The 15,269-nt window shown below is 41.8% G+C and overlaps 1 protein-coding gene across 2 annotated transcripts in view; it reads right to left on the bottom strand.

Annotated features, from left to right (window-relative positions):
- Positions 1-15,269, bottom strand: part of LOC118376836 (low-density lipoprotein receptor-related protein 8-like) — a 212,158-nt gene that overhangs the window by 30,425 nt on the left and 166,464 nt on the right. For both annotated transcript variants that reach the window (XM_052463390.1, XM_052463391.1), the window contains exons 10-13: positions 13,306-13,477; positions 12,171-12,404; positions 11,549-11,667; positions 10,779-10,918 (exon numbers count right to left, since the gene is read on the bottom strand). In XM_052463390.1, coding sequence (XP_052319350.1) covers positions 10,779-10,918; positions 11,549-11,667; positions 12,171-12,404; positions 13,306-13,477 — 665 coding nt within the window. The remainder of the gene's footprint in view (positions 1-10,778; positions 10,919-11,548; positions 11,668-12,170; positions 12,405-13,305; positions 13,478-15,269) is intronic.

Raw genomic sequence — 15,269 nt, 5'->3', positions numbered from 1 at the left:
GGGAGCGGAGAGAGAGGAGGAGAGGAGAGTAGGGAGAGGAGAGTACGGAGCGGAGAGTAGGGAGGGAGAGTAGGGAGCGGAGAGCGGGAGTAGGGAGAGGAGAGTACGGAGAGGAGAGGAGAGTACGGAGAGGAGAGTACAGAGAGGAGAGGAGAGTACGGAGAGGAGAGGAAAGTATGGAGGGGAGAGGAGAGTACTGGGGGGAGAGTGCGGAGGGGAGAGTACGGAGCTGGGAGTTTAGGAGCGGAGCGTTAGGAGTCTCTTTAGGAATTTGAACAGTGGACTAAAACAATGTCATTACCACAGTGTATTGACCATGCAGAGCCTTTAAGCCAGCAGGGTAAATACCACAGTGCCTAACCTGGCTGTGAAATGAAACTGACACACACTTACATACTGGCTAGACCGGACAACCACGTGCGTCCGCGTGCGTCATCGCGCGCATGGTGATTTTCTACATTCACACCAAATGTGATCCAGACACGCAGTTTAAAATATCAAAATTGTCACGCCCTGGTCGTAGTATTTTGTGTTTTTCTTCATGTATTTGGTCAGGCCAGGGTGTGACATGGGTTTTTGTATGTGGTGTGTAGATAGTGGGATTGTAGCTTAGTGGGGTGTTCTAGGTTAGTCTATGGCTGTCTGAAGTGGTTCTCAATCAGAGGCAGGTGTTTATCGTTGTCTCTGATTGGGAACCATATTTAGGCAGCCATATTCTTTGGTTGTATTGTGGGTGATTGTCCTGAGTGTCTTGATGTCCTTGTGTTGTGTTATTTGACACAAGTATAGGCTGTTTTCGGTTTTCGTTTTGTTTATTGTTTTGTAGTGTTTGTGTTTATTCGTGTTTACGTTGTGTGATTAAACATGGATCGCAATATACACGCTGCAGTTTGGTCCGACTCTCCTTCACCACATGAAAACCGTGACAAAAATGAAAAATTCATCGACATTTAGCTAGCTAGCTTGCTGTCGCTAGCTAATTTGTCCTATTTAGCTAGCTTGATGTCGCTAGCTAATTTGTCCTATTTAGCTAGCTTGCTGTCGCTAGCTAATTTGTCCTATTTAGCTAGCTTGCTGTCGCTAGCTAATTTGTCCTATTTAGCTAGCTTGCTGTCGCTAGCTAATTTGTCCTGGGATATAAACATTTTGTTGTTATTTTACCTGAAATGCACAAGGTCAATTTCTTCTGGATCTTGTGTTGTCTACTCCGACATTTAATCCACAGATAAAAAGGGGAAACTAACAGTTTCTAATAATCTCTTGGCCACTGGACTGGAGTGTGGGCCTCAGTTCATCTTTCAATCACCCACGTGGGTGTATGCTCCTAAAAACCAATGAGGAGATGGCAGGACTTGCAGTGTGTCAAGCGTCAAAAATACGCAGACGCTCGTTGCCACGCGCGAGTGGTTTAGATGAAATGATTGAATAAATTGTATGTGTACATTTATTTTACAACGTTCAAACTCCTTCAAGAACATTGGAAAAGCATTCCAGGTGAAGCTGGTTGAGAGTGTGCCAAGAGTGTGCCAAGAGTGTGCAAAGCTGCTTTGAAGAATCTTAAAATATATTTTCATTGGTTTAACACTTTTTTGGTTACTACATGATTCCATATGTGTTATTTCATAGTGTTCATGTCTTCACTATTACTCTACAATGTAGAAAATAGTAAAACAATTTATAAAAACTCTTGAATGAGGCGTGTCCAAACTTTTGTCTGTTAGTGTATGCATGTGCACACACACACACACACACACTGGCACAGAGCCCAGCACACTCCTGTTTCCTCAGTTTATTCCAAACAGTCTGTTATCCCAGAGGGGAACACAGCACAGCAGATACACATTATTTTATTTTGGTATTTTAGCAGACACTCTTATCCAGAGCGACTTACAGGAGGAATGAGGACAAATCCCCAGGTTTTTCACCTTGTCGGCTCCTATAATAAACCCCTATAATAAACCCCTATGATAAACCCCTATAATAAACCCCTATAATAAACCCCTATGATAAACCCCTATAATAAACCCCTATAATAAACCCCTATAAAAACCCCTATGATAAACCCCTATAATAAACCCCTATAATAAACCCCTATGATAAACCCCTATAATAAACCCCTATGATAAACCCCTATGATAAACCCCTATAATAAACCACTATAATAAACCCCTATAATAAACCCCTATGATAAACCCCTATGATAAACCCCTATAATAAACCCCTATAAAAAAACTATAATAATCCCCTATAATAAACCCCTATAATATACCCCTAAACCCCTATAATAAACCCCTATAATTTATATACCCCTATGAAACAGTCTGTTATCCCATGATAAACAGCATGATAGCAGATAAACACATTATTTTATTTTGGTATTTTATAATAAACCCTTATCCAAACGACTTACAGGAGGAATGAGGACAAATCCCCATGATAAACCCCTATAATAAACCACTATAATAAACCCCTATAATAAACCCCTATGATAAACCCCTATGATAAACCCCTATGGTAAACCCCTATGGTAAACCCCTATAATAAACCCCTATAAAAAAAACTATAATAATCCCCTATAATAAACCCCTATAATATACCCCTATGGTAAACCCCTATAATAAACCCCTATAATAAACCCCTATGATATACCCCTATGATATACCCCTATGATATACCCCTATGATAAACCCCTATGATAAACCCCTATAATAAACCCCTATAATAAACCCCTATAATAAACCCCTATAATCAACCCCTATAATAAACCCTATAATAAACCCTATAATAAACCACTATAATAAACCCCTATAATAAACACCTATAATAAACCCCTATAATAAACCCCTATAATAAATGCCTAAAATAAACCACTATAATAAACCCCTATAATAAATGCCTATATTGGAATGTAGTGGTGTCCAGTAACTGTATGGGTTTTGACTGACAGACAATCTGAACTTGAGCACCACACGCCACAAGAAGTTGCCCCCCCATCTCTCCCGCTAACTGGACAACTTTTGACATTTTTTTGTTGTCTGAGTGAGGGAATTGCAGTAAATTAAGAGGACACACAAGCTAGCCAAAACGCCTGTTTGTGCACTTCACATTTCCATACCATAAAACTCATGTCATACACAGTGTCAACATTTATTATCACTGTGTTAGATGTACAGTTCCAAGATGACATGGTGTCATACCCTGAGTTGTTCTGAACACAATGAGCCTATGTTAGTCTATCACAGTAGCGTTGCGTTGGGTAAAACCACTGGGGAAGCCGGGACAGAAAATAACAAAAGCCTTGTTACAACCTATGTGTTGTGATGACTGGGCTGTTTGCTCTATAACCTGTTAGTTCATATGCCTTGACACTGTGATATATTTGACACCGTGATATATTTGACACCGTGATATATTTGACACCGTGATATATTTGACACTGTGATATATTTGACACCGTGATATATTTGACACCGTGATATATTTGACACTGTGATATATTTGACACTGTGATATATTTCACACTGTGATATATTTCACACCGTGATATATTTGACACTGTGATATATTTGACACCGTGATATATTTGACACTGTGATATATTTGACACTGTGATATATTTGACACTGTGATATATTTGACACCGTGATATATTTCACACTGTGATATATTTGACACCGTGATATATTTCACACTGTGATATATTTGACACCGTGATATATTTCACACTGTGATATATTTGAAAACTGTGATATATTTGACACTGATATATATTTGAAAACTGTGATATATTTGACACTGATATATATTTGACACCGTGATATATTTGACACCGTGATATATTTGACACCGTGATATATTTGACACTGTGATATATTTGACACTGATATATTTGACACTGTGATATATTTGACACTGATATATTTGACACCGTGATATATTTCACACTGTGATATATTTGACACTGATATATTTGACACTGTGATATATTTGACACTGATATATTTGACACCGTGATATATTTGACACTGATATATTTGACACTGTGATATATTTCACACTGTGATATATTTGACACCGTGATATATTTCACACTGTGATATATTTGACACCGTGATATATTTCACACTGTGATATATTTGACACTGATATATTTGACACTGTGATATATTTGACACTGATATATTTGACACTGTGATATATTTGACACTGATATATTTGACACCGTGATATATTTGACACTGTGATATATTTGACACCGTGATATATTTCACACTGTGATATATTTGACACCGTGATATATTTCACACTGTGATATATTTGACACTGATATATTTGACACCGTGATATATTTGACACTGATATATTTGACACTGTGATATATTTGACACTGTGATATATTTGACACTGTGATATATTTGACACTGTGATATATTTGACACTGTGATATATTTGACACTGTGATATATTTGACACTGATATATTTGACACTGTGATATATTTATTATTATTATATATTTGACACCGTGATATATTTGACACTGTGATATATTTGACACCGTGATATATTTCACACTGTGATATATTTGACACCGTGATATATTTGACACTGTGATATATTTGACACCGTGATATATTTGACACTGATATATTTGAAAACTGTGATATATTTGACACTGATATATATTTGACACCGTGATATATTTGACACTGTGATATATTTGACACCGTGATAAATTTGACACTGTGATATATTTGACACCGTGATATATTTCACACTGTGATATATTTGACACTGTGATATATTTGACACGTGATATATTTCACACTGTGATATATTTGACACTGATATATTTGACACTGTGATATATTTCACACTGTGATATATTTGACACCGTGATATATTTGACACCGTGATATATTTCACACTGTGATATATTTGACACCGTGATATATTTCACACTGTGATATATTTGACACTGATATATTTCACACTGTGATATATTTGACACTGATATATTTGACACTGATATATTTGACACTGATATATTTCACACTGTGATATATTTGACACCGTGATATATTTGACACCGTGATATATTTGACACCGTGACATACAGTGGGGAGAACAAGTATTTGATACACTGCCGATTTCGCAGGTTTTCCTACTTACAAAGCATGTAGAGGTCTGTAATGTTTATCATAGGTACACTTCAACTGCAAGAGATGGAATCTAAAACAAAAATCCAGATGCTGAGACAATAAGAAGACACAGTTTGTTTTATCACAAAGCCGGAGAGCAACCTCTGTCAGGTGAAGTCCACAAAGCATATTGCATGTACAGTAACAGACCTACAGAATGGTGAAGCAAGTTAAAGTTGCTGACATTTTTTGGAGCACTGAACAACTATTGACTTAGAACCACAGAGAGTTACCGCAAATCACAAAGAAAACAGGAGCTGCCTCCACTATTCCAGCACCATTTCAACTTCAACATTATAAAAATCACCTCTGCTTAGTCTAATACAGTGATAACTAAAAGATACCAAAAACAATTTAGTCTAAACAACGTAAACTAAATATGATGTGGCTGTCCATGGTTCTGATTTCTGTGTGTGTGTGTGTGTGTGTGTGTGTGTGTGTGTGTGTGTGTGTGTGTGTGTGTGTGTGTGTGTGTGTGTGTGTGTGTGTGTGTGTGTGTGTGTGTGTGTGTTATAGAGAGGTAGGTATAGGGCAGGAGGTGACTGTGTACTAATGGAGGCTTTATAGAGTTTATGAATAGTATGTGTGTGTGTAAGTAGAAAAAACACTCACCCTGCAAGTAGAGAAATGCCACGGACTATCACTGTCATACTGTACACGCTTTTAGTTTTTGTTGTCCTATGCTACCTGGTTAAAATGTTTGCTTGCTAAACTAACTTTCATGGGCAACGATGAGCCAGCGAGTTAACAGCCTACTACATCTAGTAACATATTGAACTTCCATCCTCTTAGTCCAGTGCCACAATGTCTATTAATTCATGTTTGAATCAGAAAAGCCATTATAATCATTGGCCAGTACGGAGAATGAAGTAAAAACCACAAATCTAATCTCTATCTCCATCAAAGGGAGGCCAAATGCTCGCTGCCTACCGTTGCCTTCAATGCTACGGGCGGCAACAATGTCATACTCTTTATGACCAGACGGCATCAGATACATGGCCTACACATACAGAGACAGAGGGGCGCTGTTTCGCTCACTCTAATGCTTTCTCCTGTGAGATACATTCAGCTTCTAGAGCAGGGGTGTCAAAGTCAAATGGACGGAGGGCCAAATAAAAAATTTAGCTACAAGCCGAGGGCCGGACTGTTCGAATGTTCATTGAAAATTTTTTAAATGACGCATATAGTCTAGTGAACCTAATTGAACCGACTGAAAACCTAACAAATATATTCCAATATGATCAGATAAATAAAGCAATATTTTCTTATGGCTCTGTCAGTAATCTTTAATTTTCAACAGACACAAAAGACAAATTTCCTTTATATAAAAATCCCCATAACATGAACATTAAATGAAAGAAACCGGTATTCAAGGCACCATCAGTAGCCTATATTTTCTATTTTAGCAAAAGTGGGCTAAATTTACTTCAAAGAAAAAAACAATAATAGCAATTTTCTATCATCCACTCAACTGAAATATTTTTAAAATATAATTGGATTGAAATACAATAAAATAAAGTGCAAAAATCTATTAATCAAAAACAACACTTTGTTTAAGGAGAAGTAACATGCAGTGAAAACAAATATTAAACTTTAACTTTTAAACTTGAACTGAGTAAAAACTCTAAATATGTGATTGCACAGTAATGTTCACTTGTTTGAGGTTGAGGGTGATACTTGGTGGTGTCCCATCTTTTCCACAAGTTCATCAATGTTCGGGGTAAGGCTCTGAGCTGAGGAAATCCTCAGAATTGAGTGGAGGTGTTCAGCAGTAAGTCGACTTCTGTGTGATGTTTTGTTCAAGTTCATCAAAGAAAACAGTTGTTCACACAGGTATGTGCTGCCAAACATAGACAACGTTTGAGCAGCCTGGATGCGCAGCTGGGGCATTGTGTCGGGGAGGAAACGGGCGAACTCCGCAGCACCCACTGCCGCATATTTTGCCCTCAGTGCATCATTGCATTGGAGGTCAATCAACTCCATTTGGAGGTTTGGTGGTGAGCTTTCCACGTCAACAGCAAATGGGTTACCGAGCAGTTCCAACCTGCTTTTTTGTGCTTCAAAGTCAGCAAATCTTCGCCACCAGTCCGCTCCTGTGTCCACACATCGCAGGTGCTCCGTCGGTTGTCAAACCCACAAGTTTTTCCCAAGGCAGCTCCATCTCATTTACACATCTTGACACCTCTTCATACAAATCATGCCCCGTAGTTGTGCCATGCATAGGACGTAAAGCCAAAAACTCCTCTGTCACGCTTAGGCTGGAGTCCACTCCGCGGATGAAAATTGACAACTGGGCAATGTCAGAAATGTCGGTGCTCTCATCCACAGCCAAGGAATATGCAATGAAATCTTTTCCCTTTTTCACAAGCTGCTCTTTTAGATTGATGGACAACTGGTCTACTCTCTCGGCAATGGTGTTTCTGCTCAGACTCACATTTAAAAAGAGTTGCCTTTTTCTGGGCAAACTTCGTCACAAACTTTAATCATGCAGTTTTTGATGAAATCCCCCTCCGTAAATGGCCGGGCTGATTTAGCGATCTCTTCTGCCAAAATAAAACTGGCCTTGACAGCAGCCTGGCCTTGTGATTTGGCTTTTTTGAACAGAGCCTGTCGAGATTTGAGGCCTCGTTTTAATTCCTCTGCCTTTTGTAGCCTTTGTTCCATGTCCATATTCTTGTTTTTGTCCGCGTGTTTCGTTTCATAATGTCGTCTCAGATTATACTCTTTCAGTACCGCCACACTTTCTCCACACAGAAGACACACAGGTTTTCCAGCTACCTCCGTGAACAAATACTCCGACTCCCACCTTGTTTGAAACCCCGGTTCTCAGTGTCCACCTTCCGTTTTGCCATTTTTGATGGGTATCTGAAAGTTAATTTTACTGTGATGCTGACAACTGCTGTGCCAATAAATATTGAAATGAAGCAGCCTACTGCTCGGTGCGTCACCGTTGCATTGTGGGAAATGTAGTATTGGTGCGTGTAAAAGATCTGCGGGCTGCCGGCTTGCTGCGGTCTGCGGGCCGGTTCTAATAATAAATCAAGATCATCCCAGGGGCCGTAAAAAACCTTCTCGCGGGCCGGATGTGGCCCGCGGGCCTTGACTCTGACATATGTGCTCTAGAGAATCGAAGGAAAATTATGAAACAAAGAGAGACGAAAGCTAAATTATGTTTGTTTTTTTGGTAAATGTTTTGGCATCCATAAATACGCGCCACTGCAACATGATGATCCGTTTCCCTGAATTGCATTTTGAAAGCCTAACAGCCTAACACTGTAATATCCTATTGTATAACTTAGCTAGTCACGTTAGTAATAGGACAGGCTTTCAAATGATGCTCACCTGACCCAGAATGTGATTTGTAATGGACCGTTTTTGGATTGCGTGAACAACAACAGTAATTGTGTGATGGCGGGGATGCAGGGTTGTGCATCTTGACCGGCTGCATCACCACTGAGTATGGAAACTGCTTGGCGTCCCGACCGCAAGGCGCCACAGAGAGTAGTGCGTATGGCACAGTACATCACTAGAGCCGAGCTTCCTGCCATCCAGGACTTCTATACCAGGCGGTGTCAGAGGAAGGCCCTAAAAATGGCCAAAGACTCCAGTCACTCGAGTCATAGACTGTTCACTCTGCTACCGCACGGCAAGAGGTACCGATGCACCAAGTCTGGAACCAACAGGACCCTGAACAGCTTCTACCCCCCAAGCCATAATTCTGATAAGTAATTGGTTAAAAACACTCCAGGCCGGGCCACCTGAGTGGCACAGTGGTCTAAGGCACAGCAGCTGGCCACGACCGGGAGACCCATGAGGCAACGCACAATTGTCCCAGCATCATCCAGGTTAGGGGAGGGTTTGGCCGGCCGGGATGTCCATTGTCCCATCGTACTCTAGCGACTCCTGTGGCGGGCTTAAGTATCGTGTCAAGAAGCAGTTGCCAAGCAACCTTGGCAGGGTTGTGTTTCACTCTCAACCTTTCTCTCTCCCGAGTCCATACGGGGAGAAAAAAAAAACACTTCAGGCCACTCTTGAACAACTAAAGCTAGATAGAAAGTATGTAGAAATTATAGTGGAGCTTCAGTAGACATTTATATACATTATAATGGACCTTATTTTATATTTCAAAATAACAGCAAATTGACTGACGAACAAATCGGTCCCCCAAAATCTGTACGAACCTCCATTGAATTTTGAAATCCCAATGCGGCCAACGAGCCAAACAGTTTGCCCAGCCCTGCTCCAGAGGGTGATAAGGACAGTCAAGCAGGGAACAAACTGCTATACGGTAATAACATGTCTTTGTAAAAGCATCCGTGTTTTGATATTTGATCAGGAGGACAGGTCAGTCCAGGGTAATGAAAAGATCTGTATGAGAAACACCATTAATGGCTATATCTCCTTCTGTGGTTTCTGTCTCAAGAGGGTAATGAAAAGATCTGTATGAGAAACACCATTAATGGCTGTATCTCCTTCTCCTTCTGTTTCTGTCTCAAGTAATGAACATTCAAGTCGGAAACATTCACATATGATTTTTGAAAGATATAAAGAAAATGTGTCTGGATATTTAACTTATGTAGCTTTTAGACAACACTTCACGTTACATAACTAAATATTGTGCTCCTTGACTGATCTCTCTCTGACTCTGGTTCTCTCTCTCTCTCTGACTGGTTCTCTCCCTCTCTCTCTCTCTCTGTGTGACTCTGGTTCTCTCTCTCTGACTCTGGTTCTCTCTCTCTCTCTTCTCTCTCTCTCTCTTCTCTCTCTCTCTGGTTCTCTCTCTCTCTCTGACTGGTTCTCTCTCTCTGACTGGTTCTCTCTCTCTGGTTCTCTCTCTCTCTGACTCTCTCTCTCTGGTTCTCTCTCTCTCTGACTCTCTGACTCTGGTTCTCTCTCTCTCTGTCTGGTTCTCTCTCTCTCTGACTCTCTCTCTCTCTGACTCTGGTTCTCTCTCTTTCTGACTCTCTGGTTCTCTCTCTCTGTGACTCTGGTTCTCTCTCTCTCTCACTAGTTCTCGTTCTCTCTCTGACTCTCTCTCTCTCTCTGACTCTCTCTGGTTCTCGTTCTCTCTCTCCAACTCTGGTTCTCTCTCTCTCTCTGACTGGTTCTCTCTCTCTCTCTGCTTCTCTCGCTCTCTCTCTCAGACTCTGGTTCTCTCTCTCTCTGTCTCTCTCTGGTTCTCGCTCTCTCTCTCTGACTCTCTGGTTCTCTCTCTCTCTCTCTCTCTGACTCTGGTTCTCTCTCTCTCTCTATCTCTGACTCTGGTTCTCTCTCTCTCTCTGACTGACTCTCTCTCTGACTCTGGTTCTCTCTCTCTCTGATTCTCTTTCTCTCTCTCTGATTCTCTCTCTCTCTGGTTCTCTCTTTCTCTGGTTCTCTCTCTCTGGTTCTCTCTCTCTGGTTCTCTCTCTCTCTGACTCTGGTTCTCTCTCTCTCTCTCTCTCTCTCTCTCTCTCTCTCTCTCTCTGCCTTGATAACAGCTCATTTAAATTGTGCCCACAGATACCTAGCTCATCACTCTGCTCTCTCAAAACTTCACTCACAAGATGTTCCCCTTAGAGCAGCAAAACCACACACACCTCGAACACAGCCAGTGCGTAGGGGTGTCCCAGTCTCTCTGAGGAGGACAGGTGTGTCCTGCGATGAGCCCCGTTCAAGTCCACACTGGAGATCAGGTGCAGCTTGGAGTCGACCCAGTAAAGACGCCTGTTGGCTACGTCTGATAAACACACACACACACACACACACACACACACACACACACACACACACACACACACACACACACACACACACACACACACACACACACACACACACACAGGCATTAGACGATCACTTGGGCAGACAGGCATACAGTAAATAATGTATCTACTCTGCTCTGAAAACACTGCTCACTGAAATATTTAGTCAAACAATCAATTGGGTTTAAATCAAGAAGTTGAAGTTGCAAACTCCTGGAGAGGAGTTCACTATGTAACAAACGTAACTATTTAACAAAACTAGTGAGAAGGCTATAGATGAACATATAGTTTCAAGGCTGCTTAAAGAACCAATATGTTATTGTTCAAAACAAAGCATTCACCAGGGTATATACAAGGCGCTCAACTATAATGGCCAATTCCTGTGTGTGTGTGTGTGTGTGTGTGTATGTGTGTATGTATGTATATATAAATATATATATATATATATATATATATATATATATATATATATATATATATATATTATATGTGTGTGTGTGTGTGTGTGTGTGTGTGTGTGTGTGTGTGTGTGTGTGTGTGTGTGTGTGTGTGTGTGTATATGTATATATATATATATATATGTGTGTATGCGTGTGTATTCTTACCCAGGGTGATGCCATTTGGCCACTCAATGTTGTCTGACACCAGGACTTGTCGGTCCACCCCGTTCATCCCTGCCTTCTCTATCTTGGCCCGGGTGCCCCAGTCAGTCCAGTACATGAACCTGAGGAGGAGAATAACAGTGGTCCTCATCTCCTCCGTAGTGCAGTTTGGTAGAGCATGGCACTTCTAACGCCAGGGTAGTGGGGTTCGATTCCCGGGACCACCCATACGTAAATTAAACACACGCATGACTAAGTCGCTTTGGATAAAAGCACTAAATGGTATACAGTATTCTGTTCCATTAGAAGGAGATAAAAAAACCAATATGATATCACCGTATGCATGTTGACGTGGATGAACATACTACATATTACCAAACACGTGGACACATTTACATATGTGTCCAACTCTCATTCATCACAACTGATGTTGCTGACGTAATAGCAAAACATATCACAAGTACGGTGTCTGGTTGAGGACAATCTGTACCTGTAGCACACTGGACATGATATATATTACTGGTGGAAGTGCATTGGTTTTCCACTTGTTGGCGTTGTCTTTTCATCGTTGGCCCTTTGATATCCGAGGTGTTTTGCACCCCCCACCACCACCACCCACACTTACCCATGCTGTGGATCCAGCGCTATGGCTCTGGGCTCGCTGAGCTCCGTGTCGACCAGGACCCTCCTCTTGAGGCCGTCGTAGGCCGAGGCCACCGAGACGGTCTTGTGGCCCGAGTCGGTCCAGTAGAGGTTGTGTTGGACCCAGTCCAGGGCCAGGCCCTCAGGGGAGAGGAGAGAGCTAGAGTCCACCAGGGTCACCTGCTGGGACGGGTCGCCCGCCTCTGGGATCAGAGCACTGGAGAGGAACATGTGAACATGGTAATAGATAGGGGTGTCAAAGACACTCAAAGTCTCGCGTTAGCTACCTCGAAAGTCAGGAGCAGGATTCAAAGCAAATAGACAACCTGTGATTGCAATTTAATTTTAAAAGGTGATTTATGCTTGAGCTGCTCTCCGTAGCGGGGAAATCGCTTTTAAAGAAGGTCACTTCTGGCTGGACATGGCTTTATGCTGCTCCTGTAGACTTACGTTGATGCAACGTTATGGCTTCAGAAACCTTCAACTTCCTTCAAACTGCAGAGACATACAAATGGTATCCACAAGTTCCTCTGACTCTGTGCAAGTACAAAAAAAATGTGCTTAGTTGCCAAAATGTCGAACTATCCCTTTAACGGAGTTCATTTCACGGTCGGTGTCTGATGGTGAAACACTCTGTCCAGAATAGTAGCTGTTCACATAGGGAGCTGTATTCTATCTAATGACCAGGGCGGTGAGGATTGGTAGAGGACAGGGTGTCACTCACACTTCTGAATAGGGTGTCCTGTGAGACCTGCTCGCTCTTCTTTAATGAGGACACTGTTCCAATTAGAGCAGCCCCACGGGGGGTAAGAGACACCAGGTAGAGGTAAGAGAGGTCTGAAACCCTGAAGAAGGCAGCTTGCTGTCGAAAGGTTGGCTAATTATTAGAAAATGTAATGCTGTGGCGGCTATCTTCTTTTTCTTACAAAGAGAAAAGAGGTACCAGTCCTGAATCATATGACTTCATTAAATATATCCAAAAGTAGTAAGTAATACATAATAGTTAAAATCAGGGTCAAGTAGGGTTGCAAAATTCTGTAAACTTTCCCAAAGTTCCCAGGTTTTTCAGAAATTCCAGTTGGAAGATTCCCGGAATCACAAGGGAAAAATAAAGTTACCTGTAGATGTTACGGTGGAAGCGGTCGCACCAGAACAGACGGTTATTAGCCACGTCTACGTCCAGCGCCACAGCATTCTTCTGGGTGGCAAGCACCTGGCGGTAGTCCCTCTTCACCGGGTCTACCCGACGGATCTCCTGACGGTTGGTGAACAGCAGGTAAGGAGACTTCCCTGGGAAAGTGGAGAGGTCGACTTATTTCACCCATAATGCACTGACTGTAAGTCGCTCTGGATAACGGCATCTGCTAAATGACTCAAATGGAAATGGAAAATGTTATTCTATTCTTATGCCCACAATTCATTCATCAGACAAGTAAACAATATACCACAGTTGGGATTCAAACAAATATTTACAGGACTGATGTGGCCTTGCATCTAATAAATATGTCCACAACGCATACATATATATATATATATATACATATATATATATATATATACATCTTTACACTGAAAGCAATTTCAAAAAGGTGAGTCAGCCATATAGTGGTTGACAGCTTCAACACACCTGAGAGAAATTGCATTTCAGAAACTCCTGTCCGCTACCATTGAATTTCAGCCTATGATTCGAACTGACATAATATGCAACTAAACTTAGCTGAACACAGTTCTCCCCTAAAACCACGAGGAAGACGGACATGATCTCTCATTAAAACATCTCAAACTGCTGAATAGTGTCAGTATCGATCAGTCTGTCCACGCGTTATTAACCTTCCACACCTCATTATCTAACACAAGATATAGATCAGTAACAACAGCAAACAGCATTACACACACACACACACACACACCGAGCAGTATCTCACACACACACACACACACACACCGAGCAGTATCTCTCTCACACACACACACACACACACACACACACACACACACACACACACACACACACACACACACACACACACACCGAGCAGTATCTCACACACACACACCGAGCAGTATATCACACACACACACACACACACACACACACACACACACACACACACACACACACACACACACACACACACACACACACACACACACACACACCGAGCAGTATCTCTCACACACACACACACACACCGAGCAGTATCTCACACACACACACACACACACACACCGAGCAGTATCTCACACACACACACACACACACACACCGAGCAGTATCTCACACACACACACACACACACACACACACACACACACACACACACACACACACACACACACACACACACACACACACACACACACACACCGAGCAGTATCTCTCTCACACACACACACACACACACACACACACACACACACACACACACACACACACACACACACACACACACACACACACACACACACATCGAGCAGTATCTCACACACACATCCACTTCGCCCACAGAGCTCATTGACTCATAACACGGTCATGACTCAATACTGAGTCACAAAGACAAATCAATACGATCATTCCCGCTGAGGTTAAACAACCTTGAGCAAAGTGAAACCAGCCAGATCATTGACTTTGAACGGGGAAGCGTTCAGTCAAAAGCTGTATCCCGGTATCTGGATGTTCTCAGGGAGCTATAAGGATATGGATCCACTCAACTGCTATTTCAACTGGAGCTCAAGAGTAGGGTGAAGCTGCTTTAAGTGCTGAGTTTGTGTTTTTTTTACTCCTAATGGTTAAGGTTAGGAATAGGAAAGGAGAATCTGATCCCAGATCAGGGAAACTGATTTCTTTGTTTCTGTCTATATCGCAACTGAATGTTTCACCCACTACGGAATTCTAGCTTTAAGATAAGGGAAGCTGATCCTAGATCTGTGCCTACAGCTATATTCTATCTGGAGCCTAGATAGTTGTCCTTCTGGAAGGTTTTCCCCTCTCCACAGAGGACCTCTGGAGCTCTGTTAGAGTGACCATTGGGTTTTTGTTCACCTCCTTGACCAAGGCCTTACTCCCCCGATTGCTCATTTT

The sequence above is a fragment of the Oncorhynchus keta genome, chromosome 15 (assembly GCF_023373465.1).
Source record: "Oncorhynchus keta strain PuntledgeMale-10-30-2019 chromosome 15, Oket_V2, whole genome shotgun sequence".
Taxonomy (NCBI): Eukaryota; Metazoa; Chordata; class Actinopteri; order Salmoniformes; family Salmonidae; genus Oncorhynchus; species Oncorhynchus keta.
The sequence above is the reverse complement of the archived record's forward strand: the minus strand, read 5'-3'. Positions and strand labels throughout refer to the sequence as shown.